Raw genomic sequence first — 25,858 nt, 5'->3', positions numbered from 1 at the left:
CGGCTTAAAAACACCACTGTAATATGGTAGTAAAATGGTATAATAGGGTGGGCAGATTACTGCATAGAGGACAGGAAAATTAGTTGCCATCTAACCTGATAGCTTTAGACATTGTAAACCCTATTAATCAGTTGCTTCCACAAAGCAGAGTCTGAACTGTGCGATCCTGGGCAAACCACTTTCTTACATACGCAACCACAGGGTTGCACTTGATTAAAAAGGTCCTTTCCAGTTCTACCATTCTGTGATTCCAAGATTTTATCTGAAATAAAATGTAGTCAGGACCTTCTATTATTCTGATGATATATCATTGAATTGTAAAGGCTGGAGACCAGGGAAAACCCACAAAAGATACCACTTCTGCAACCATATTGGAGGGGAGAAAGAATCCCTCCGGGACTAGTACTTTAGCAGAGCAGTGCTGCTCTCCTGGGGCCATTTGCAGTTCATAAAGCATTCTCTGGAGCAGGACTGGCCACTAAGATCACGGGAAGTTCTTAAGTCTAGAAGCAACTGCATCCCCATTGTAGAGAAGTCTTGGAGCCAATGACAGCCTCACCCTCCATCATGGAGAATGAATCTCCATTTAAATCAGGCCAGTGGAAAAAGATAGTTGGAAAAGTGGTCAGGGACTTGAAGATGTGATGAGGGGTAGGGTACTCCCAGAGGTGAATTTATATAAATTTGTAAAACTGAATAGAGAAGAGGAGAAATAGAATAATCATGAGGATATTTGATTTTTGTTTGAAGCACAAAGTGAAATGAGAAATAAAAATGGCATTTGTTAATTTACCTTTTACACTCACAATCCTTTTGACTTTTGTTTTGGGGACCAAATCTAATGGTACCCTGTATGGAAACTCCTTTTGTCTGCTAATGGAACCTGAAGTTTAAAAAAATAAAAAAGATTAGATTTACACAGAATTCTCGAGGAAGGCTACTTGCAGATTATCTACGCTATACCTGTCTCCAAGGAATTAAAAAAAAAGAAGACTCTTTTATAAAAAACAATATTAAAATTTTAGAAGGAAGTTAAAAATAATCGAGGATTTTTATGAAACTGTAGGTTTATATAATCTTTTTAAAGAAAGCATTAAATTTGACTACAAGCTTCCTGGTCATTACAAGATAGGAAATAAATAGGTTACATAAATCTTATTCACCAGTGAAAGGAATCATACTGTTTGACCAAAGAGAGAGAACTGTTTTTGGAACTGAAATAAAAAAATAACTAACATGTAATACCTTAGTCAAGGAAATGTGAAAATCAGCTCCACTGGGAAGCATGCCTTGGAATTCTTTCTACATTCTCTCAGTCTTAGATACTCTTTCTCTATGCACAAGAACAGTTGTAGCATACCTGTATCAGAGCATTTTTTCCGTTGTAACCATTGGTTTATTTCATAAAAATGATAGTATTTACCATTCTACTGATAAAATAGCAAGGACGCTGCTAAGCTCTTTAAATGCAATCGTTACATTGGATCCTCACAACAACTCTGTATGTTAGGTCTATTATTATTATTACTTTTTATTTTATAGCTGAGGAAACTGAGGCTAAGAAAGCAAATCGCTCAAGATCATAGAGCTACTATAGATGCAGCTGCAATCTGAACTCAGGAACTTTCCCTGCAGAGCCCATAGTAGTAACCGCAGAGACTCTACCTTTCATTGCCCTGCTAAGAAAACGCTGTGAGGGCGGGGACCATCTCTCATTGGAGGCTGTAGTCCCAGCACTTAACACAGTCCTTGGCACATGACAGGTGCTTAAAAAAAATAGTGAATTTTGCAATTTAATGGACAAACTATGTGACTTTGCAGAAGAAACAGGAACTTTCCTCAGGTAACTTCTTTCTTCATTAACCTTTAACAAATGCTGAGGATATAATATTAAAACTCAGTGGAGACAGTTAAGAGGTTTGCAGTATGGTTGAAAGAGCATGGAGTTCAGAAAGAGCTTATTCTGTGTGTGACACTGAGCGAGACACAACCTCTCTGTGCCTTGGTTTGCTCATCACTTAAATAGAGGTAATAAAATTTTCCTCAAAGAGTTTTTGTAACTCATAGACACAGACAATAGTTTAGTGGTTACCAGAGGGTAAGGGGGGTGGGGGGTGGGAGATGAGGGTAAAGGGGATCAAATATATGGTGATGGAAGGAGAACTGACTCTGGCTGGTGAACACACAATGGGATTTATAGATGATGTAATACAGAATTGTACACCTGAAATCTATGTAATTTTACTAACAATTGTCACCCCAATAAATTTTTTAAAAAAAAGAAGAGAAAAAAGAGAGCTTTTGTGAGGGTAAAAATAATATCAAGAGAATCTGGCAAACAGTTTATGCTCTATATACAAGTATGGTACTTAATGACAGTAGGTTGTTTGAAATTATCTTCATTTGATCCTCCACCATTTTTCCCATCGATACCCATCTTTGACTATTTCAGTTCTCATTATCCACTCTGCTACTAGATGGAAGAGATACAGAAGAGAAAGCTAAAACTAAGAAAAGTCAGTTTTACTCCTTTTCAGAGATCATGATAAAGGACCCATCAAGAATCATGTATAAAGGTAGGTGTCAGAGAGATTAAAACATTTAAAAGTTAAATCTGCAAAACCAACAGGATAAAATAAACAAATACAGCAATATCTTTGTGAACTAAGGGTGTGGAAAGACTTCTTAAAGATTACTCCAAAAATAGTATGTAATGATAAAATGAAACTTGAATGAATTTGACTATATCAGAATAAATGATACCTGTTCAAAATGTACTAGGTCTCATTATTGCACGAAGAAGTACACCAGAGATAAAATTAACAAGAAACAGACAAGACCCCAAATGGAAAAATAGAAAAAAGTGCAAAAGATAGGAATAGGCAATTTATAGATGAGAAACCCAAATGGCCAACACTCATATGAAGAAATGTTTAAAATCACTAGTAGTCAGAAGAATCCAAATTAAAACAATAATAAAATACACTTTCTATCTCACAGAAATGGCACATTTTTGAGAGGTGAGTAATACCAAGTGTTGATGAGGACGTAGTGAGGTAAAAACCCTCATGTAATGCTGGTGAAAGTGTGAGCAGTATATACAGCCATTATGAAGAGCAATATGACAGACGTACATGCCATTGAATATATGTATACCCTTTTGGCTCAGCAGTCCCACTCCTGGATACAGAGTCCAGATAAATGCTCACACAGATTCACAAAGAGAGATGCATAGGATATTCACTGCAGCATTGTTTACGGTAAGAGATGGTTAAGTAACATTGTGGTGGAATATACTTTGAAATACTATGTAAGAAGCAGTGCATTAAATGTACATATAGCAATAGAGACATTCCTTTAAAACAGAGTATTGAATTTAAAAAACTTAAGAAATAGAACAGGATCTATAGCACAGAACCTTTTATATCTTAAAAAGACATGCACACAGAAACCAACATTACGTCTCTCAAAGACATATACAGAGCAAGCATATTTGAGTGGGTGTATTTGGAGGAAGGAAAATGGGAACAGGAGTCAGGAATGAAAGGAGGAAATAAAACATGAAAGGGGGCCTGCCTAGTCCAACGATGATGGGGTGCCAGGAAGTGAGGGGGGTGAGTTGCTGAACTCTGCATCTGTGATACAAAGAGTTAGGGGAAAAGAACTTGTCAGGGAGAGAAAGCAACTAATGGCTAGGGCTGGTCTTGAGTACTGAGTCTCTGGGTTTACTCTTTTTTAAGTTGATGTCACACAATTTTCATTACTATTGCTTTACAATTAGTTCGATATCTCATTCTCCCTCACAGATATTTTTTTCAGATTTCATATAATATTATTGTCCATTTACTTTTCCAGATACATCTTAGCTTTAAGAAAAAACGAAAAAAAACAACAAAAAACAAAACAAAACCCTGGGGGCGGATGGGTGAATCAGTTGGTTGCAGCATGAGCTCTGGGCAACAGGGTTCCTGGTTCAATTCCCACATGGGCCAGCGAGATACACCCTCTGCAACTAGAATGAAGACAATTAGCTGCAGCTGCGCTGCTGCTGAGCTCCCTGGAGGCTCAGCTGGTTGGAGTGCATCCTCTTAACCACAAGGTTGCTGGTTCGACTCCTGCAAGGGATGGTCGGCTGCACCTCCTGCAACTAAGACTGAACAACGGTGACTGGACTTGGAGCTGAGCTGCGCCCTCCACAACTAGATTGAAGGACAACTACTTGACTTGGACCTGACAGTTCCTGGGAAAAACACACTGTTCCCCAATAAAGTCCTGGAAATACGCACTGTTCCCCAATAAAGTCCTGTTCTCCTTCCTCAATAAAATCTTTAGGGAAAAAAACACAAACCCTGAACTTTACAAAGAATCACCCTGGTATAGCAATTCCAACATATAAGTCTTGGAAGTATTTAATAACTTCTCTGAACTAGACAGAATTGATTGCTATCTTTACCCTACTTAGCATTCTAGAAAGTAACAAAGCGGCCTGAATCTAAGTTGTCTAAAATGGTAAGGGCGAAAAGTCACACGATAAGATTGGAAAGAGGCATAGATTTTTTTTTTTTAATCAAGATTTTTAACGGAGAGATCTATTTCCAGATTAAAGATCATTCATTCCCATCTTGTGGCCCTGATGTTCACACCTAAGATGGGTAAGGCAGGGCTGTTTTGGAAAGCTGTTTGCAATAATGTCAGTATATGAGGCACAAGGCTGAAAAGGAGGCGAGGCCAAAGGATGCAGTGGCTCTAAGGCACGATGTGATCGCGTGAGGCCCAAACCCTCAGAACTTGTGTTACCTCTTCCCACAAATCCCCACAGCTGGGAGGAAGTCTGTGTGAAGACCAAATTAGAGAAAAACACTAGCGTATGGACATACGTACATAGAATGGATTTTTTTCTTTTGTTACGCTATTGAAGTCATCCCTATTCAGTTTATGACACTCAGCTAATTTAAAATGTTAAGGTCTAATTCTTTACTTTCCCAGAGGAAATGGCACTTTGAGTATAGAGGTGTTGATTTGTAGGTAAGCTTTTTTTTTATCCCCATTGCTATATCACTGAAAGAAAAGAAAAACAATTCAATGCAACAAGAAGGTAAAATTTAACCGTTTAACAAAAACTACAGAGGTCTTTTTTGTTGGAAAAAATTGCTAACTGAGCACATTCTATATTTCATAAACAGATAATGTATTTACGCCCTGAGTAAGTGCTCAAATATTTGCAAAATTCTAACTTTGAGAAAATTCAGAATATCTCAGTTGAAGGAAAAGCAGGGAAGGAGGAGCAATGAAGAAAAGTTTACAAAGCAATTAATCAACATTATTGTGTTTTCAAATAATGCATGTTAAGTAAGTATGCAAACTTTTTCTTATGTGTTCTTTTGGACTGATGGTTCAATAAAAATGTTATAATTATTATTGTGATGGATAGAAAATGATTAATATATAAGGGAAGTCATGCAAGTATTACTACTTCAATGCTTTGCATTTAAAACTAGTGGAATTATTTTTCTTTGTTGTAAACCCATCCAGATTATAGTACAACACATACTATCAAGAATGGCAATGAACTGGGTATTTCTGATTCTATTTTTCAAAATTAACATTTTGAAAAAATAGTGTTTCTGGTTACATATATACTAATTTCTAGAGCAAAAGATGACATATAAAATACAAAATTATTTTACCTACCATAAATACCCTTTGGGTCCAGAGTAATACCAGCATGACTTTCCTTTTTGACACCTTCTGGCTAAAATAAAGGCAGAAAACATTCAGTTAAGAACATAATTAAACCTATGTAACCTGAATTCTTGGATCAACTTAACCACTTTCCCAATTAAAAAAACACTTCTTTTTTTTTTTTTGAGAAGGCAAAGTATGTTTTAACATTTATGTATACATGTAGGAATAAGATTTTCTGGCTATCTGCATAACAATCAGATCAAACAATTAAATAGAAGTTATTATAAGCCACGCAATTGCTTTGTATATAATTAGCTCATTTAATGTCAAAAATACTCTACGAAGTAGGTGCTATTATTACTCCCATTTGACAGATGTGGAAACTGACACACAGAGAGATCAAGAAACTTATCCAGGAGACCACTTCATGGACTGTGCAGATGCCTGACTACTGTGCTGTATACCTGAAGCTGGAACTGAATAATATTGAATGTCAACTATACATAGTGATGGGGTGTGGAGTACAGCATAGGGAATAGAGTCAATGGAATTGTAACAGCTATATACGATGTGAGAGGGGTAGTAGATTGGGGAGAGGGATTATCACTTTGTGAGGGGTGTAACTGTCTAATTATTACATTGTTTTGTACACCTGAAATTAATTTAAAAAAAGGAAAAAGAAACTTATCCAATGGCTGCTATCCAATACTGTTAGGAAGTGGTGGAGCCAAGATTCAAACCCAGGCAACCTGGGTGTGGAACCACCATGCAAGGATGTGTGTGAAACTAGAGACTGTGTGTGGAACCACCATGCAAGGATGCACAAAACAAGCCTTGCACAAAATAAGTGAATAAATGTTTACTGAAGTGAATTTCATGGTTGAAAACAGAACTCAGAGAACGAAGACCTAGGAAGAACCAGCTCTAATTAACTAGCTGTGTGACTCTTGGCAAGAATCTTATCTTAATCTTAATAAGGTAACATAAAGACACTCAACAGACTGTATGGGCAAATAGTACTTAATAAATGATAGTTTTCTTCCTTTTTTGGCCTATTTACTCATAAAACAGAAATTTTTCTAGACTGTAAATTCCAAACTATAAATACATGGGCCATGTCTTATTTATTGTTGTATCTCTGGTGCCTAGTATAATGTCTGGCACGTAGATTTCAAGAACACACTTTCTAAATGTATTGGGGGGAAAAAAACTGTAAGGCTATATACCAAATTGTTAAAATCAGATTATCTCTGGGTGTGGAGATTATTGGTGAGTTTAATTTTCTTCTCTGTGATTTTTCAGTATTCTATATTTTCTACAATAAGCAAGTATTGTTCAAGTATTGTTTTGTTTAAACTTTTAAATTATAATTTCAGACTTAAAGAAAAGTTACAAGAATAGTACACAAAAGATCTGAGATAGCCTCCACCCACATTTCCCCAAATGTTAACATTTTGTTACATTTACATCAGCATTCTCTCTGTCTCTTTCTGAATCACTTAAGCATAAGTTGCTGATCTTTTTTTTTTTCAGAATGAAAAAAGTGATTTTAAAAGAACCACAGAAAGCATGTTTTTCTTACCACCACTCGTAACGTTTTTACTAAGATTTCTTTTCCCTGAGAAGTGTCCAGTGAAAAGTTGATGTTGTGGAGGCCAATCTCCAAAGGAAGCACGGTAAAGGTGACCAGCTGACTGGAGGAGCCCTCTACTCTCTGGGACACACATCGGGAGGCCTTTCTTCCCTGATGGTCAGTGACTAGGCTTCCCGACGAACAGATTCCATCCACAGGAAACATTTTAACACAGAACTGAAATATCACCAGTGAACAATTATATCCAAACACTTCATGATAAGGAAAGTATGCTCTGACTCTGTTCATCTGGACACACTCTCCCCTGATACTTTTACAGTGTTAACTAATCCCTTAGATTCTAAGGCAGAGAAGGAAGCTCATTTCAGATTTTCTAAAATACACACAAACACACTGCTGTGGAGTTTAGCAATGTGAAGGATGTCTAGAAAGCTCAACACTGCTCAGAAATGTCTTACCTTCATTACACTGTTACCTACTAAATTGGGTGTGAAGCCACTGAAATCATGTTATTTTGTTCATGTTATTGTGATAGTATTTGTTATGTTACACTGTCTCTTTGTATTTTAGACAGTGGGAGCCCTAGGCTTAGGCACTATGTGTATTTTATTTGTCTTTGTCTTTTAGCTCATCTTTGGTATTCAACAAATGGTTTTATGAAAAACTGAAAACTCCATCTCTTGGCATTTAAGGCCCTGCCCAATATGTCCCCAACTTAATTTTCCAATCCTACCTCCTAACTTCCCACTTGTACCCCACTTTACACCAAGACTCTGGTTCCAGAAAGACCTAGGTTCAAATCTTGACTCTGCCTCTTCCTGTGTGACAAGAGCAGGTTGCAAGCAAGATCTCTTTTCATTCTCCATTTCCCCATCTTTGCAGTGCAGATAATAATAGTAAGTGCCAATTTCTGAGTCAAACAGCGAACATTTTTCATCTCCCCTCCAAAATCTAATGAACTATAGAGAACTGTACCCAAAAGAATAAATCCATAATATTCAGAAAAAAAATCACTCAGGGAAACAAGAAAGAATGTCAACATTCAACAAATAATTTTGAGGAATTCCTCAAAAATGCAAAGTTTCTCTTCTCTCTTTGGAAATACAAACAACCCTGGTGGGACAGGAATTAAAGAAGCCTTTTGGGTCATATTAGTTTACATTGTAGAACTGAGTTGAGTTTTTATTTTTTTGTATATGTGATAATTCCATTAATAGAATTCTCAGGATGTTAGAGAATTCTTCTTTTTTCCATTTATTTAAACATACCATAAATATCTACTTACCGGCATCCCAGATGTCCTATAGTTGTAAACAGTTCCTTTCAATTGGATCTGCTCCCCTCGTACAACAGAATATGGTATATTCATTTCCAGGAAGACATCTTTGAACACTTTTGCCTTGACAGTATCAGAAACACATATACCTTCAGCCCAAAGTGAAAGCAAAATAGAAACATATTAGGGAATTCCTATAATACTTTATTAGTACTAAAATGTTTCATATTTGCTTTGCTTTAAGAAAAAAATTAGATCATGTTTTCCTCATCACCCCATGTCCTTGAATTTTCTACTCATCGATCTTTATTTCAATAATTATTGGTATTAACAGAAAAACTTCACTTGTCCAACAAACACTGAATTTTATTTAGGTCCTGAGTTTTTCAACTAAAGTACCAAATCACTTTTTATATATTCACCATTGACTCCATTTAATGGGTATAACATTTTGATTGTAGAAACCAAGATTTTGTAAAAACAAAAAGTAGCAAACAAATAAATAAAACCAATCCTAAAGTTATTTATAAAGTATCTGTACTAAATCACCACACAAAGGCATCAGACCAGGAGAGAAGTCACCCATTTATTTCTAACTCTACTCAAGAAAAAGAAGAAGGGCGGCCAGATGGTTCAGATGGTTAGAGCAAGAGCTCTGAACAACAGGGTTGCTGGTTCGATTCCCACATGGGCCAGAGAGCTGCATCTCTACAACTAGATTGAAGACAACGAGCTGTCGCTGAGCTGCTGGACGGGCAGCCGGATGGCTCAGCTGGTTAGAGCATAAGCTTTCAAAAATAAGGTTGCCGGTTCAATTCTCATCATGGGATGGTGGGCTGCGTCCCCTGCAACTAAAGGTTGAAAACGGCAACTGGACTTGGTGCTCAGCTGAGCCCTCCACAACTAGATTGAAGGATAACGACTTGGAGCTGATGGGCCCTGGAGAAATGCACTGTTCCCCAATAAAAAAATAAAAAAATAAAAATTTTTTTTTTAAAGGCAAAGCAAAACCTAAAAAAAAAAAGAAAAGAAGAAAATGGGAACTTGACATCAGCATTTGTAAAAAGATCATTGATAGAAGAACAAAGGAAGAAATCGATATGGTCAAAGATGTGGGCATATCTAAGTCTTTTCGGAATACATTAAAAAGAATATTTTTTAAAATGTAGCCACTTAAGTCCTAGGTAAACTAAATAGATGATAATAAAAAACTTCATTTCGGTAATCAAATCATTCCTTAAATGAATATAACTTAAAATTGCTTACCACTATTTGAAATGCCAACACCTTGAATTTCCCAGGTAGTTAGAGAATCAGGTAGCACAAGCTGCAACTGGTTTCTGAAAATTAAAATGTTGATATTCAAATACAGTGAAACATTGATTAACTCAACTGGACAGCATTCATTAACAGGATTTTTGCTTCATATTACTTTAGAAGAAAGAAAAAAAAACCACAACAAAACAAAACAACATCAGGTATTAAGGAAAAATCAAGCAAGAAAAATATATTCAGTAACTTTCTTACTTGTTTAATGCTTTTAGATATTTCACTTGTATGTTGAGAACTGAAATTCAGAAGGATGACCTTGAAACATTGCAAATTCAAAACATAAAACTAAGAAAAATTATGTTAATTGTGTAGTATGTTCAAAAATAGGGAAGCAAAGTAATGCATGTTAACACTGCTCATAACAAAACAGACATAACTAAAAATTTCTGATTAAGATTAAGCTTATATATTTATTTATTCATTTCATTCAACAAACAGCTATTGTCCACCAACTTTGTGTCAGACATAGCACTAAGCATTGAGTATAGAGCACTTGTAAGATGTTTGTAAGTGCTCTCAAGCAGTTTACAGTTTAATGGAAAAAACAGTTAAGTAAATAAATTGCAATGCACTGTAATAACTGTACCAATAAAGCATTAAAAAATATTCAGAGGCAGTGTACATTGATTCAACACATTTATTTTAGTGTCTCTATAAGCCACTCTATACCAAATCCTAGATATAAAACAATAATCTGAATTAAGTCCTTGCCCTGGAGGTATTTACATTTTGTTGTGGAAGATGGGCAGGTAAATAGGCCATTATAATAAATACTGTGACACATGGAACAAGGTTAATTGGGGGAGTAATTTATCCAATCACTGGTAGGGTGGGGGAGAGTGATGGGAGGCACACCGAGGAAATACTTAGCCAAGAGGCAATGTCAGCTGAAATGACAACACTATGGAGGAAGAATTAGAGGGGACAAGGGTAGAGACTAGAGGACCTGTTAGGAGACTGATACAAGGCTCGGGACTCAGTGCCTTGACTGCCCCTTAGAAAGTCAGTGCTTTGAGTCCCACGAGGAAGTGACGCTCAGGGATGTGGTACTATTCATCACTGTTTTCAGTGGTTAGTGCAGAGTAGGCATGCCATAAAAAAATGTGTTGAATAAAGGACTTTAACAAAAATGAAAAAGAACCTTTCTTCTTAACATTTGTTTTCTAGTACAGATATTTCAGGATGAAAATGGCTGCTTAATACAGTATGTAGCACATAGTTGTGCTCAGTAAATGCCTACTAAAGTGAAATAAGATTAAATGGAATAGAATTCTTCTTCCACAAGAGTTAATTCTGCCCTGGAACCAATTACTAGAGCAAAGCACCAATCAAAAAAAAAAAAAAATGAAGCGGAAAAAACAAAAAAACTTGGCCAAATGATAGTATCATCTTAACTCTTAGATAAACTATTGGGAAATGGGTAGTCTCCAGATTTGGGGCCATCATATTTGCATTTTCTCACATTTTCAGAAGCATATCAAAGAAGTATAATACCTTCTGGAGACATGATGAACTTCCCATAACCAGCTTTCTGGAAAATAGCTCCTTATTTCTGGCTTGGTTTCTGGTAGGGCCTGTATATCTGGAGAAAAAAGTATATTAGATTACGGAAGAACAACATAAATTCTACTTAGAGCCAAATTTTAAAATATGGACATTAATCTATAACAAACATTTTCTGAAAGGTCAATGAAACATTGTGTTTAGTGATTTCAAAATAGAACTATAGGATTTCTCCACTAATTGCCTTGACTAAATAAAGCATAAAAATGTTTTTAATGATTTGTTTTTTACATTGCTAAATGTTTAGTGTTCCTGAGATTATGCACAATGCTAATCAGTCTATAAAGTTATTTGCATTTTCACAATTGCAATAACTATGCTTATATTGTAAAAGAAGGTTTATGTGATTCTCTGCTTTAGCTCAGAAATTTATTTGTATTTCCTTTAATAAAAATGGACAGAACTTCTGCTCCTGTCCAAGATGAACTAATTAAAAAGTGGGGAAAAAAAGAACACCAGATACACCTATAAACCAGTTTTCAGACACTAGAGTAACCCAGGACTGTGATCCCTAAGAGAAGGGAGAAGATTGTTTAGGTTTACTTTCTTGAAACAATTTACAGGCAGCAGGGCAGGGAGAAGAGCCCATGCAGACACTTGTGGAATTGCAGCAACACACATGGGAGTGTGGGGAGGCCAAACTGTCTAAAATGAGGAGCAGAGTACCAGAGAGAAGCTGCAGAGACTGAGCTCCATGTAGCTGAAGCCAAACCAGACGATGATAGTTGAAACATTGGACAATGAAAAATACACGTAAATGTACCAGATTGTTCATGAAAATGCTGCTTGAAATAAGTAAAACAAGCTAAATATATCTAATAACATTGTTTTGGTAACTAGCCACAAAAATTTATGGTTGCAGAAATTTATCCATTCAGATTGACGATGTTTGAGACACACTATTAAGCAAAACAGTCAGATTGTAAAACAAGAGCTGTCATTCTGCTTTTGTCTGTTTTGTTTTGACTATATATAAATGAAACAAAAGCCCTAAAAGTTCTGAAAACATATTAATGAGAGTTCAATAAATTCTGAAAATATATATTGTGCTTGAAACTGAAACAAGATTTCAACTTTTATATAAGTATGCTTAGCCTTAGGCTAGATTTAGAAATCGTTTGCTATATTTGGTCAGCATAGGTATAAGCAGAATTTTTAATGGTTGTAATATCACAGAGCCATACAATTTTAGAACTTAAAGGCATATTGGAAATCATCTGGCCCAAACTTCTTGCTTTGAAAACAAGGAGGCTGAGGCTCCGAGAGGATAAATAATCATTCAAGTTTATAGAATGATTCAGCTTTAAACTTGCTCTGGGTCTTGACTATGGACAAGTGTACTCTGCTCTGTATTACATATACCTCTTTTGAGTCCCAAAAATGAAAACAGATTTTTTTTCTAACGGGCATTTACAAGTTATCTTTTCTATTTTCAATTTTAAATAGAGCATGAAAGCTACCTTTCTTAGCATAATATTACACAAAATTCCCTGTATTGGGGAGAATTCTGATAGAAAATGTCGAACTTACGTAGCCTTCCCAATTGCATATTTATATGAGACTCTTCATCGCGGAACTTCTTTGCAATGATACAACATTCCTTGAAAGCTGCGACACATCTTGGGCCTACTGTAATCCGGGCAGCTCGCTGCTCACAGCTTTCATAATCATTACGATGGGCTCCATCAAAACAACATTTCTTCAATGTTGCATGTTTGTATTTAGCAACTGAAATGGTAATAATACAAGTGCCCTTGATTACGCAGTCATAATACCTCAGGCTTAGAAGGGATCTCAGGGGACACTTTGTTTCTAGTGCACTGTGACCTCCCACCCAACAACAGCCATGGCTAGTTTGGCTGACCAGCCGCCCTTGGGAACTACCCCAGGAATGGGGAGAACGTGGTCTCACGTAGTAGTCCATTACGATTCACACTAAATGGTTAAAGGGCTTCCTGCAACTAAGCTAAATATTAACTTTTGAAACTGGCTCCTTGAGGTCAGCAACCTTTGACTAAAATAAGTTAACTCTTAGAGAAGCCAGTAAGTGTCTGAAGATAGCTATCATCACTGTAACATATTTCATTCTTCAATTAAATGTCCTATTTTTTTCAAATATTTTTTATGTGATGTGGTTTGTGGACCTTCACTAGTGGCATCACTCCTCATTGTAAGTGCTCAAATTAATGTGTCCCCTCTTTTTTCATATCCTTAGAACCTAAAATGAAAGTTAGAATGAAAACAACTCATACACAAATGCATGGAATGGTTGCAGTATTGTAAGAATGATTGTTAGTTGAACTCAGGTCACTGACTCCCAGCCCAGTTCAATGTTCTTTGTATTGTAACACTGCCCATTATCATATTTCCATTTAAATAACTGCTTTAAAATAATTTCTATTAGACTTATTTTCCAAAGAGTAATCCAGAATACTATTAACTGTATATGAAATAGAAGAAATAGATTTCCAAGTATCCCCCAGAGTTTATCAAATTGTGAATTTTTTTCAGAATAAAATGGAAGAATATGATTTTAATTGCTAGATGAAGTTTGTAGAGAGGAAATATTTTTGACAAATGTTTTAAGTTAATCTTTTAGATTTTAGAGATAGAAATAATACTTGTTTTCCTCATATTAAAGTTATGGCAAATAAACTATTGGATTTATATGGATTAATTGTTCTGAGAGAGGTGAACTAGATGTCTGTACATATCTTTCTTATTGCCCATTCTATTTGAATTAGGGGAAATTAGATAATGTTTAATTTTCTCCAGCTTTTGAATGATATGACCCTAACCTTGAAACTTTCAGCGTACCTTGTTCTCCTATTTTCTTTTGCAGCATTCTTTTTGGCCTTACAATATCTTTACAAGGTGCATCTGTTTAAAAAAAAAAAAAAAAAAGATAAATACAAAGAAGAAAGAAAAAAGGAGACAAAATCTCAAAAAAAAGAAAATTCCATGAAATTATTTAAGTATTTAAAACATTCACAAATCATTCATTCAACAAATATTGAGAGCCTCTTTTCAACTAGGCCTTGCACACTATATATCTTATATGACTTGTTTTGTCTTTGAAGAGCTCACGATCTAGTTTCATATAGTTTGACTTGTTTGATTTGAGTTTGGTTTTGAATCCTGCAACCTTTTTGATCCACTGACCACAGAGAAATAGCTAAGTATTTAGAGCCAGCAAAGTTTTCATTGGGTATGCTGTTTTTATTATTTGTTCTTTGTGCTACATTATTACAAATAATAGTATCAAGTATACGTATGAACAATTTTTAAACCACAGAAAGAAGATGATTAAGATGTGGTCCTTGACCTTAGAGCACTCACAGTGCAGTGGCTGAGACAAGACATAAAATGAAGTATAAGAATGTGCAATGATGCACTGCTACTATATTACTTATAAATAGATCTAGCCCCTACAATATTCTCCCTATTAAAGGAGGAGAGAATGATCAATTCTATGTGGGGAAGAGCCTCACAGAAGAGGTAATTCTTACACTCACTTTTCCAGGCTAATAAAAGGAAAAGCAGTTCTGATGTGGAAAGCCCCAAAGGTGTAAAGTAATACTGGGCCACCCAAGAACCACACTTAGTTCTGAGTAGCTTAAACATAAGATAAGGTAGAGCAGGATGAGAAATAGTTAGAAAGTTGGGGAGAAGATCATGGGAGGCTTTGAGTACTACACTAAAGGATGTGTACTTTATCTTAAAGGTTAACGAAACATATGCAGGTGAGTTACATAGTCGTGTCATTCTAAGATCAGTGTAGAGAATACTCTGGAGGGCAAACAAAAACGATACATAGGAGGCAGATGATTGATGTAAATGTCAGTAATCAATTTAAGAACAAATTAAGAATGCTGAGCATTTTACCATTTTCTTGGGTGTCATCTGCATTTGCGTTGGTGAGGAAGGTGAGTCCAGCCAGGTGGAATACATCTGCATTATTGCGGCCACCACCTGCCCCACAGCCCAGGTCACTCTTCTCTAAAGTTTGAAATACCTGTTCAGAAAGGCAAAATGTTGAGCCAATTCAGGTATATAAATCATTTCTCTAAAGAACTAAAGGTACAAGTTGTTTCATGATTATAACAAATCTATGAAATACACAGGCTGTTCGTTTGTCAAATGGCCAAAGTCCAAATTTCCCAACTTCATTCCTTTAGTTTGTCCTTTTGTATTTATAAATATATACCTATTCAAAATTAAATCAAGAACCTGTCCTAAACTTTGGTGAGGAGATTCTTAGAAGCGGACCTGTGGTGTTTTGTACTTAGAATGAATGCTGCAATCAATATAACATTCCTCCCACCACCAAAAAAAAAAAAAAAAAAAAAAAAAAAAGGAAATGGTTGAATGCATGAATGAATGAATTAGCAAACAAATTAATATTTAAATTGCTTAAAGCAAAAAAGAAAAATCTAGTGTTTTGGGAAAGAGGGCTCTAGATTCTAAATGAGAACTTGTTTCGGGTCTTATTTCAGTTTTAATTTTCACCCCAAATGTCATTTCCTTTCTGAATGTTTTTAACTTCACAGTTTCACAGTTTTTTCTTCCTTGTTCAGAGAAATTCAAGCCTAGAAAATAGTAGCAGAGCATAGAGACGGTAAATAGGAACTGGGGGAATTGAATCATTTTCAAATTCTTCTGTGCCACAAATTTGAATGAAAGTGAAAAACAAAAACCACCCCCAGAGGTCGCCTATCTAGTATTCTCTTGTGCTGCTGCTACTATAAAGCCTCTCCCCATCACCCAGATCCTCAAATCCTCCCAATTGATGGCACTTTTGCTCTATGACTATAATTGCTATTATGATGGTGTTTTTTTTTAAGTGTTTAACTTACACTTGGAGAAATAGAAAGGATGGACTTGTGCTTTGAGGACTAACATGAGGATGTCTTACCTTCCTAAGAATCACTGTTAGATTATAGATTAGATTATAGATTATAGAAAATCAGGTCTAGTCTTCTGTTAATTCTTCCCCCACAAACTACCCTGGGGGCCACACTTTGGGAAGCACTACCTCACTACCAGTAACCAAGGCCATACACTACTTAACTCTTTCCAGAGGCTTCTTAGCTTTCCTTTGGACTCCATATATAGCACTGTCCACTGCTGTTAAAGCCACCCAGGAATCTGACTCAGTTGCCATATTAAGAGTTAGCTGCTCGCCTGGAGAATATGTATCTGCACTCGGAAACAGAGAAACCTAAAACGTCATTTAAAAAGAAAAGAAAAGGTCATTTGTATGAGACAAAATTTCATAGGTTGCCATGTTTACAGACTCCTTTACTCAGAAGAAAATTCGATTGTGATGTAATTTGTGGCTTACCTGGACCTGGTTGCCACATTTTTCTTCAATATTTAACCAGACTGAGTCAGACACTAATTCTGCTGTCTGCTCTCCTGTGACGATGTAATAGACCAGGAGACGGGCTGAAGGAACCATGTTCTGTGTCACTGGAATGTTTATATTTTGATAAGAGGAGTCTGGAAGTTTCTCCCTTGTGCCAAAGTGAACGATTTTGCCCTTGGATAAAATCTGAAAATAAAAAGTTGCAGCAACAATAACTACAAAAACAAAACCTTTGCTTCAGGATATAGCTTGGAGCTGGAGTAGAAATCATATTAAATTAAAAAGAAAGTTAACATGTATAGGCCTACCACGTGCAAGGAACTTTTACATTTATTTTAACTCCTTTAATTCTCATAATAACCAGTAGGATAGGAATATTGTTTCAATGGTGCAGTGAAGGGACTGAGGCTCAGGAATTAACAAAATGTCATACTGATTTTAGTTCAAAATCATATAACTAGGAAAACAGAGAGCTAAACTTTGACCCCAAATCTGTTTAAAGTCATCACACTGTCACTAAAATCTTTGTTTTACTGATTGGAAAAAAAAAAAAAAAAGATTTGTAAGTGGAGTACATCTTACTTGGGAATTAAGTGTTGTTGTTTTTTTAGGACTTTATTGGGGAACAGTATGTACTTCCGGGATTTTTCCAAGTCAAGTTGTTGTCCTTTCAATCTTAGTTGTGGAGGGCGCAGCTCAGCTCCAGGTCCAGTTGCCATTGTTAGTTGCAGGGGGCGCAGCTCATCATCCCTTGCGGGAGTCAAACCAGCAACTTTGGGTTGACAAGTGGTGCTCCAAGCAACTGAGCCATCTGGCCACCCGGGAGCTGAGCTGCAGCTCATTGACTTCATTCTAGTTGTGGAGGGTGCAGCTCACTGGCCCATGTGGGAATTGAACCAGCAGCCCCGTTGCCCAGAGCTCGCACTCTAACCAACTGAACCACCCGTCTGCCCCTAGGAATTAAGTTTTAAAGCCAGAGATTAGGTTCTAAATTGGAGGCACACGTTTTTTTAAAAATTACAAATTAGATGAAGCTAAAATGTCCTCAAAGATCCCTTAAATTGTCCTTAGCAGGACTGCATACAGTATACAGCAGGTTTGGGTACACAGTCCCAACATAGGTCTCCTAATTCTTCATGAGTCAATGCGATCTATGGTCTTCATTTGTTTTTTAATTTCTCCCTCAAAAATGTTGAAAAAAGCCATCACCACCTGTTTGACCTGTCCATTGGAAGAATTCATTCCATTTCTTTGGCAATTGTCAAGAAGCCCTTAACATTTTTAGCGTATTCTTTCCTAGGTTTCCCCCAACAGCTTGCTTGACCACCTCTGTTTAGTATAAGTGATGTCATAAGGGACATTGCTAAACTGTAGAATTGGAGCAGGTATGGCACGATTCAACCTTTGAGAACAGGATTTGTATCCCCCTCTTATGCCAGTGAAATGCACTTATTTTAAATAGGCCTGAAATCTTTAGCCATGACATAGAGCAGAGGTAATGCAAGACTTTTAATCAGGCTCTCTCTGTGGAGTAGTCAGTCAGCTCTCTTTGGTGAACGGAGATCAGACAAGGAGTCAGAGGTTTCCAGTTCAAATCAAAATCATCCTCTTCCAAGCTGAGTGACCATGGCAAGTTTTTAAACCTCTCTGTCTCTCAGGTCCTCATCTGTAAAATGGGTCATGAAAATCACGCCCTATCTCAAAGGGTTTTGAAAAAACTGATTGTCAAATTAGATGATGTTGTGTAAAAGCAAATGTAAGGGCTCATTCTAATGCTTCTCTATAAGCAAAGGAAAATGTTCCGGGTCGGGGGATAGACAGATGTCAACCTATCATTATTGTACTTACCAAGTAATTGTAGTGAGTTATTTTGTCAATATATGGACTTTTGGGGGTAACAATAATATTCATATTTTCTCCTACGAGCAAAGGTTTATAGCTTCCAGTCCAGTCAATGTAAAGGTAACTTTCACTGAGAGATGAATATGATACTGCTTTGTAATCTTTGCTGGCCTGATTTTCCTCTAGAAGATCTGGGTCATCAGTCCTGACCTAAAAGGAAAATTTCAGAGAAGACATGTGGTCTGTGATGAAATGTTTTCTTTGTTAACTATACCTTTTTTTATTCCATTCTTCACTTTATAAATTTCACACCACCAAATGCTAAAGGAAAAAACCCTCCATTACTCCAATGTTTGTACTGCTGTGGCATTAAGTAACTTTACAAAGACTGTAATTAGGATAATAATTAGGATAATATGGGATTATGGGCTGTGGGAAGAAAGTCTGGTAAAGAGAGAAGAGATGCTCCTGGAATAAATAGTGGCACCCTTCCTGAAATGTAATGGCAAGCTGGGGACTGCTCTTCCTATGGGTTAGGATGGCAGGAATTGGGGGTATTGGTAGGGGAGTTTCAAGGACTGGTGGACAGGAGTTGTGAATGGACATCACAGAGATTCTCTGGCCCAGGTTCATTGTGATATAGTGGCACAGAGGAGTGCCTATAAACATGGGGTGCGGCAGAAATGATATCTAGGCAGTGATATCCACCTTTGAAAGCAGAGGGGTTAGTAGCTCGTGCTCTGGAGTGCAATATGCATTGGTTTATATCCCAATGCTGCTATTTATTAATGGATAAATTATTCACTCACAAGAGAAGTTTGAAGCCTCTGTTTCCTCAGCTGCAAAATGGCAAAGATAATATTTTCTAACTCATAGAGCTGATTAAGTGGGTATTAACTGTGACCTACATAAAGCTCTGACTACAAAGCTCAGCACTTGTTAAGGATCAGTAGATGATAGTGAACGTATGCATGCAGCGGTCATTAACATGCATCGTTAACTTACTTATTTTTTACTTGGGGTTGGAAACTTAAACATTATTAGCTGGGAGAGAGACTATTAAGTGAGCTCTAAGGTAGAGTGGTTCATGCAATTAGAAAAAAAAGGGAGGTTTTCACATTTAACCCGTTTGTGGCCCTGAAAAGAGATGAACATCAACAGTAGGGGGAGAGAAACTTCCCACCACTGACCTCCACTCTATACCTATTCTGAAGCTTCTAAATTCCAATGTGGTCTTATTGATGTAAGAGAAAATAATTCCCAAATTAAAAAAGTGATAGATTTATCTTCCTCAAGGACCATTCAGTGGATTAGCAGATTGCCTCTAGCCTCTACTGCTTTTTTTTCCAGATGCAAAATTGTGAAATGGTTCACTGGACTCATGTATAAAAACCTGCCACATCTGTTCTGCATGCTAGCCAAAACATACAGTCAAAAGTACACACTGTCCTAGAAAATTTAACAGAATTCAGCTCACGGTAAACTCCAGCGCTGTCACTCCAGATGGGAGATTAACCACAAACGAAGCTACCCCATCAATGGAACCCGTTAGACTTTTCTTGGACTCCAAGTCAGCCGTCTCTTCGTTTTCATTGACCGTTTGTGCGCTCAGGGTCACCGGAACCCCACCTATCAATTGGTCAAGGGAATCCTTCACCTGCACCTGTTTTGTCAGAACAGTTCAAATTCAGGTCAACAGCTTAGCACTTGTTTTAAAGGACAACAATTTCGAAATACTTTTCCATCCTCCCCATCAAAGTATAAATTATTCATGTTTAATTCAGCAAAGAGGAGTATGCTGTCAGCTTATTAAAAAGTTGAATTCTGTTTAGTTAAATCATTTTTGAATAGACTCTCACGTATATCAAGCAGACTCAGAACATTAATATTATTCTATTAAGTGCAGCGAGTAGATGTGATAAGGACTTCTGCTATCTAACTTCTGTGTTTCTTCAGTTGGTTTAGGACTGAATGGAGGAGAACACGAGACAGTCACATCTGGGAATGATTCTCTTGGATATGAGAAACAATAAATGCATCGTTTTTTCTCTTAGCCTCTACCTCTCACCACCATGCACATGGTCATATATAATTTCCACAAAGATATATTTTGTATTGTTTTATTTTTATATGTGATATGAAAAATATAAAAGATGTTTTAAAATAATATAAATATTATATTCAATATAATAGTATTATAGTTTATGACATATATTAGTATATATTATCTGTAATATATTATCATATGTATGGGTGCTGCGGTCATTAATGTGCATTATTTTTTTTATATGTGTGCATGCTTGTGTGTAGTGTTTTTTGGTTTTTTTTAAAGATTTTATTGGGGAAGGGGAACAGGACTTTATTGGGGAACAGTGTGTACTTCCAGGCCTTTTTTCCAAGTCAAGTTGTTGTCCTTTTGATCTTTATTTAGTCTTTCAATCTTAGTTGTGGAGGATGCCGTTCAGCTTCAAGTTGTTGTCCTTTCAGTCTTAGTTGTGGAGGACGCAGCTCAGCTCCAGGTCCAGTTGCTGTTGCTAGTTGCAGGGGGCGCTACCCACCATCCCTTATGGGAGTCGAGGAATCGAACGGCAACCTTGTGGTTGAGAGGATGTGCTCCAACCAACTGAGCCATCGGGGAGCTCAGCGGCAGCTCAGCTCAAGGTGCCATGTTCAATCGCAGTTGCAGGGGGCACTGCCCACCATCCCTTGCGGGAGTCGAGGAATTGAACTGGCAACCTTGTGGTTGAGAGCCCACTGGCCCATGTGGGAATCGAACCAGCAGCCTTCAGAGTTAGGAGCATGGAGCTCTAACAGCCTGAGCCACCGGGCCGGCCCTTTAATGTGCATTATTAACTTACTCATTTTTCACTTAGGATTGAGAACTTAAGCATTACTTGCTGGGAGAGAAGATTATTAAGTGAGCTCTAAGGTAGAGTGGTGCAGCTAGAAAAAAAGGGAGGGTTACACATTTAACCCTTTTGTGGCCCTTAAAAGGGATAAAAAATGGGGGTGGGGGAAAGGAGATTCCTACTGATAATTATTATGTACTAATAATTATTATATAATACATATTATATATTATATATGTATGTAAGAAGCTACAAGCATGTCTAAAGCTTGGTAAATCTTTTTCTCTTAAAAGCCAGTGACCCACAATAAGTAATAAGTAAAACATTTTAATTAAACTAAAGCTGAGTTTTAAAAAGCAGCACAATTTCAAAGAATAAAAAAATTCTGCTTTAGCTTTCCAAATTAAGGACAGGGAACAAAATTTTCCACATATAATATATTATATACATTATATAATATTGATATAATATATTATATGTTATTACATAATGACATATAATATATATATAATATATAATACTAAATTTAATAACATATAACTAATAAGTCAAATGATTGTTTTAACTCTACGCTACCAGCTTTCAAAATAGAAAAAGTAGAGGAAGGACAGAAAATGTTAAATGGGAATGAGGAAGTAAAAAAGACAGAGAAAAGAGTCAGGAATAGAAAGAATCAAGATGGAAAGGAAGGAAAACAATACAGAGAGATGAAATCTGACAAAGTTATGCACGAAGAGAATGCAGAACGAAAAGCATGGAGATACAAACTCAGAAACACGCTGGATATAAAAAATGGTGAGAGAAAGAGGTTTATTTTCAAGGAATGATATCTCCAGCTTAAGGGTTTTTAGGAACATGCCACCAAATAATTTTAAGTGTTCGTGTTTTTTGAACTATAGACTTGTGGGGTTTTATTTACATATAATCTAATGCATTGCTTATTTAGGGAATGGCTAACACAGGCTATCTTACTAAATACTGACGCTTGCTCTAAGCCTGAAGCTGGCCTGCACTTCCCCACTCCTGCCTGCATCCCCAGGAAAGGCAGCTTTTACAGGACAAGTCCCCTCTACCATTTGCCTCTCTAGCACCCTTCCCCTGTTTGCCAACCTCCATGTTTTCTGTAAACAGAAAAAGACAATCATAGTCACCCTTTCCCCATTTCCCCCACCCCTCTTCATCTACCTTGATAGAATATGGAATTCCAGGCTTCAAGAAAAGAGGAGTAGCAACCAAATTCAGTTTGTAGGGAGAGAGGATGTATTTGATACCAGGAACTTCTGCATCTTCAGAAAATCCACCTAAAGAAATGACAAGGACCATATTAAGGAGGAGACTGATCTGTATGGGGATCTATTTTACCTTGATATGTCTCCACAGACTGACTCGTTTCCTCATCCCGTTCCTGCACTTATTCACTTACCAATAGTATGTAGGACGTGGGTCTTGGTTCAGAGGGGCAGTGCAAAGAAGAGCTTAAACCTCTGGAGTTTCCAAAGCCTTACATACAAGGCTTGTACATAGACATGCCCCCTGTAGAATTAGAGCCCTAGGTCTAGATTGAGCAAGAATGTGAAGAAGGGACACCACTTTTCGTCAGTGGTCTGAGTTTCAGTTGAGTGTGTACAAAGGATTAAGGAGAGAAGGAAAAGGTAGGCCAAAGACTGACCCTTATAGGGAATTCACCATTAGAGGGCAGGAATATGGAGAGAAAAACAGAAAAGAGTGCTTGAGGTAGAGAGAACCCTAAGGGTCCACTGGCAAGAGCCTAATAGCGTTACCCTCCAGCTAAAACTTAAGCTAAACTATTAAGAATAACATACAAAGCTCTAGTGTCCCCAAACTCCTTTCCAATATTACACCCCAAATACCCCCTATATCTCAGCTAATTGGATAGTCTGCTATTCTCAAAGGTCAAGCTTCACTTTCCACCCTTGGTATGTCCTCTCTGTGGAGGGTGCCCCACTTCATCATGCCTACCATTCCTGCCTCAAGACCCTAATTACTATCCAGCAAGACTGAACATCTTCAGGACGACTTTCTTGGTTGCTCAACAATCACCCAGGAGCTCACCTTCCTGTGAAGATCAATAACATTAACTACTTTGCTTAAAGCACACATGGAATTCCTTCTTATAACAGAATTCTTTGTTTACCTGTGTTATAGCTAAGGCTAGTTAGTGAGCCACTTGAGTGTTTTATACATCATTTATATTTGGAAGGCTGCATATTTACAAACGCTTTTGAATATCTCATAAATATTCATTAAACTGAATTTACTTGAAATAGATTGAGAAAAAATAAAAGTAGTAAACATTAAAATAATGTCTAAAACAACAGCCAGGGCAAGCAGTATAAAATCATTGTCAGCCTCCAACATCTGTTGAGTATCTACCATATACAAAGTGCTCAATAATTGGATAATTACCTCCATTCTTCATTTTGCTTCCCTAGAAAGATAAATTTAAAGAGATGGAAGGGGTCTTAGGGATCATTTCGTTTAACTTTAATTTTACAGAAAATAAAAAGGACTCAGTGTGGTTAAATTATTTGTTCAAGGTTAGTTGAGGATTCAATATAAACCTGAAAATATAAAGAACATTAGTAATCAAGAAATACCAGAAGTAAAACAATTTGACCCAACTTGGAATAATAATTAGTAACTATTAGAAACCATTGGAGTGGGGTTGAGGAAGCTAAGAAAGTAGCAGGTGGACCCAAGAAGAAACAGGAGGAGGGCTAACATTTACCATATTTTGCAGTGTATAATGCGCTCCCATGTTTTTGGCTCAAATTGTCAGGCAAAAAAAATCCTTCATTTTAACATTTTAATTCAAATTTTCATTTGTTTACATTTAGGTACTTGTTTTTTGTATTATAAAGGAATTTTACCATTTATTTTTAACATATTATGGTACAAGAAATTTTATGTACCGGTAACAAATTTATGATATTTACGCATCATAGAAGGCCAAAAACAACAAAAGAACAAGACAAACATATGAGAAACAAAAACTCATAGACCCAGACAATAGTTTAGTGGTTACCAGAGGGTAAGGGGGGCGGAGGGTGGGAGATGAGGGTAAAGGGGATCAAATACATGGTGATGGAAGGAGAACTGACTCTGGGTGGTGAACACACCATGGGATTTATAGATGATGTAATACAGAATTGTACACCTGAAATCTATGTAACTTTACTAACAATTGTCACCCCAATAAACTTTAATTTAAAAAAAAAAGGCCAAGAACTCTTCATCGTTACAAGTTCATTATAAGTTCAACAAAACCGATTATCATATTCCAGGGTATTATTCTGCATATGGATATTGTTACTGATTTCTAGAGTTACACTTTTAACTCATAAGCATAAATAAAAGAACTAAAAACATTTATATAGATACGAAATTAGTACTACCCGTGTATAATACGCATCCAAGTTAGACAAACAAGTACACTTTATACATGGCAAAATACGGTGTATGGTCCTCACTGTATGACAAGTACTGTTTTATATGCTTTGAGTGGATTGACTCTTTGATTCTCATCACAACCATATGAAGTGTATACTACTATTATACCCATTTTAGAAACATTATTGCCTCCAATTTTAGATAGAATTCCTGAATACTACAGCTGAAAAAGGCTTTAGGAGGCATTTGGTTCAACTTCATCATTGCACAGATAAGGAGACTAAAACAATGATAATAATAATAACTTTCATTTGCATAGTACTTTATCAAACATTTTTACAGACATAATTTCATTTTGATGGTTTTGTTTCTCACCAGGTGAGAGCATCAAGGTGCCAGATGTTCAGTCAAAGCCACTCAGAATATCAAGCGGGCAGGTGTTACCCTATTTTTGCACTTGAGGCAATGGGGACCCAATGACTAGAGAGTGGCAGAGCTATACTCTAATCCCAGTTTTTAATGACACAAAATGTAAAATTTAACTATGAAAGAACTGTAGGAATGGCTTATACCTTTAATATACTGTCTAAATATTTCCCAAGATAAAGTAAAAAGAAAGAAAAGAAACTTACCTGAAGACTCTATGACTGTTACACCAATATAAAGGTACTTGTTGTTTAACTCTTCTAGACTGCTGTAGGACAATTCTTTAATTGCCGTTTCAGAGTTAAATGTGACTTTAGCAACTCCATTTATCAACTTTTTAAAAAGGGAAAATGAAAGTGTTATTTCAGAGGAAAATTTAACAAAATCTTATTTTACTAGCTTCTCTATCGAAGGCAAATGTCAGAGGAATGGTTTATCATCACCAGTAAAGTGAATGACTGGACACACAATTTAGCCCTGAATGTTATTTTCTAATCTATTTTATAGAATTA

The 25,858-nt window shown here is 36.6% G+C and overlaps 1 protein-coding gene across 1 annotated transcript in view; it reads right to left on the bottom strand.

Moving 5' to 3' along the window:
* C5 (complement C5) overlaps window positions 1-25,858 on the bottom strand; it is a 75,219-nt gene that overhangs the window by 28,175 nt on the left and 21,186 nt on the right. Inside the window, exons 9-23 of the mRNA XM_019731219.3 lie at window positions 25,553-25,679; window positions 22,695-22,810; window positions 20,138-20,323; window positions 18,667-18,870; window positions 16,795-17,004; window positions 16,522-16,671; window positions 15,336-15,465; window positions 14,268-14,330; window positions 12,981-13,178; window positions 11,382-11,469; window positions 9,822-9,895; window positions 8,565-8,704; window positions 7,268-7,495; window positions 5,692-5,752; window positions 794-883 (exon numbers count right to left, since the gene is read on the bottom strand). Of these exons, the coding sequence (XP_019586778.3) occupies window positions 794-883; window positions 5,692-5,752; window positions 7,268-7,495; window positions 8,565-8,704; window positions 9,822-9,895; window positions 11,382-11,469; window positions 12,981-13,178; window positions 14,268-14,330; window positions 15,336-15,465; window positions 16,522-16,671; window positions 16,795-17,004; window positions 18,667-18,870; window positions 20,138-20,323; window positions 22,695-22,810; window positions 25,553-25,679 (2,065 nt within the window). The remainder of the gene's footprint in view (window positions 1-793; window positions 884-5,691; window positions 5,753-7,267; window positions 7,496-8,564; window positions 8,705-9,821; window positions 9,896-11,381; window positions 11,470-12,980; window positions 13,179-14,267; window positions 14,331-15,335; window positions 15,466-16,521; window positions 16,672-16,794; window positions 17,005-18,666; window positions 18,871-20,137; window positions 20,324-22,694; window positions 22,811-25,552; window positions 25,680-25,858) is intronic.

The sequence above is a fragment of the Rhinolophus sinicus genome, chromosome 16 (genome assembly GCF_057876585.1).
Source record: "Rhinolophus sinicus isolate RSI-liver-muscle chromosome 16, RSI-T2T, whole genome shotgun sequence".
In the NCBI taxonomy this organism is placed as follows: Eukaryota; Metazoa; Chordata; class Mammalia; order Chiroptera; family Rhinolophidae; genus Rhinolophus; species Rhinolophus sinicus.
The sequence above is the reverse complement of the archived record's forward strand: the minus strand, read 5'-3'. Positions and strand labels throughout refer to the sequence as shown.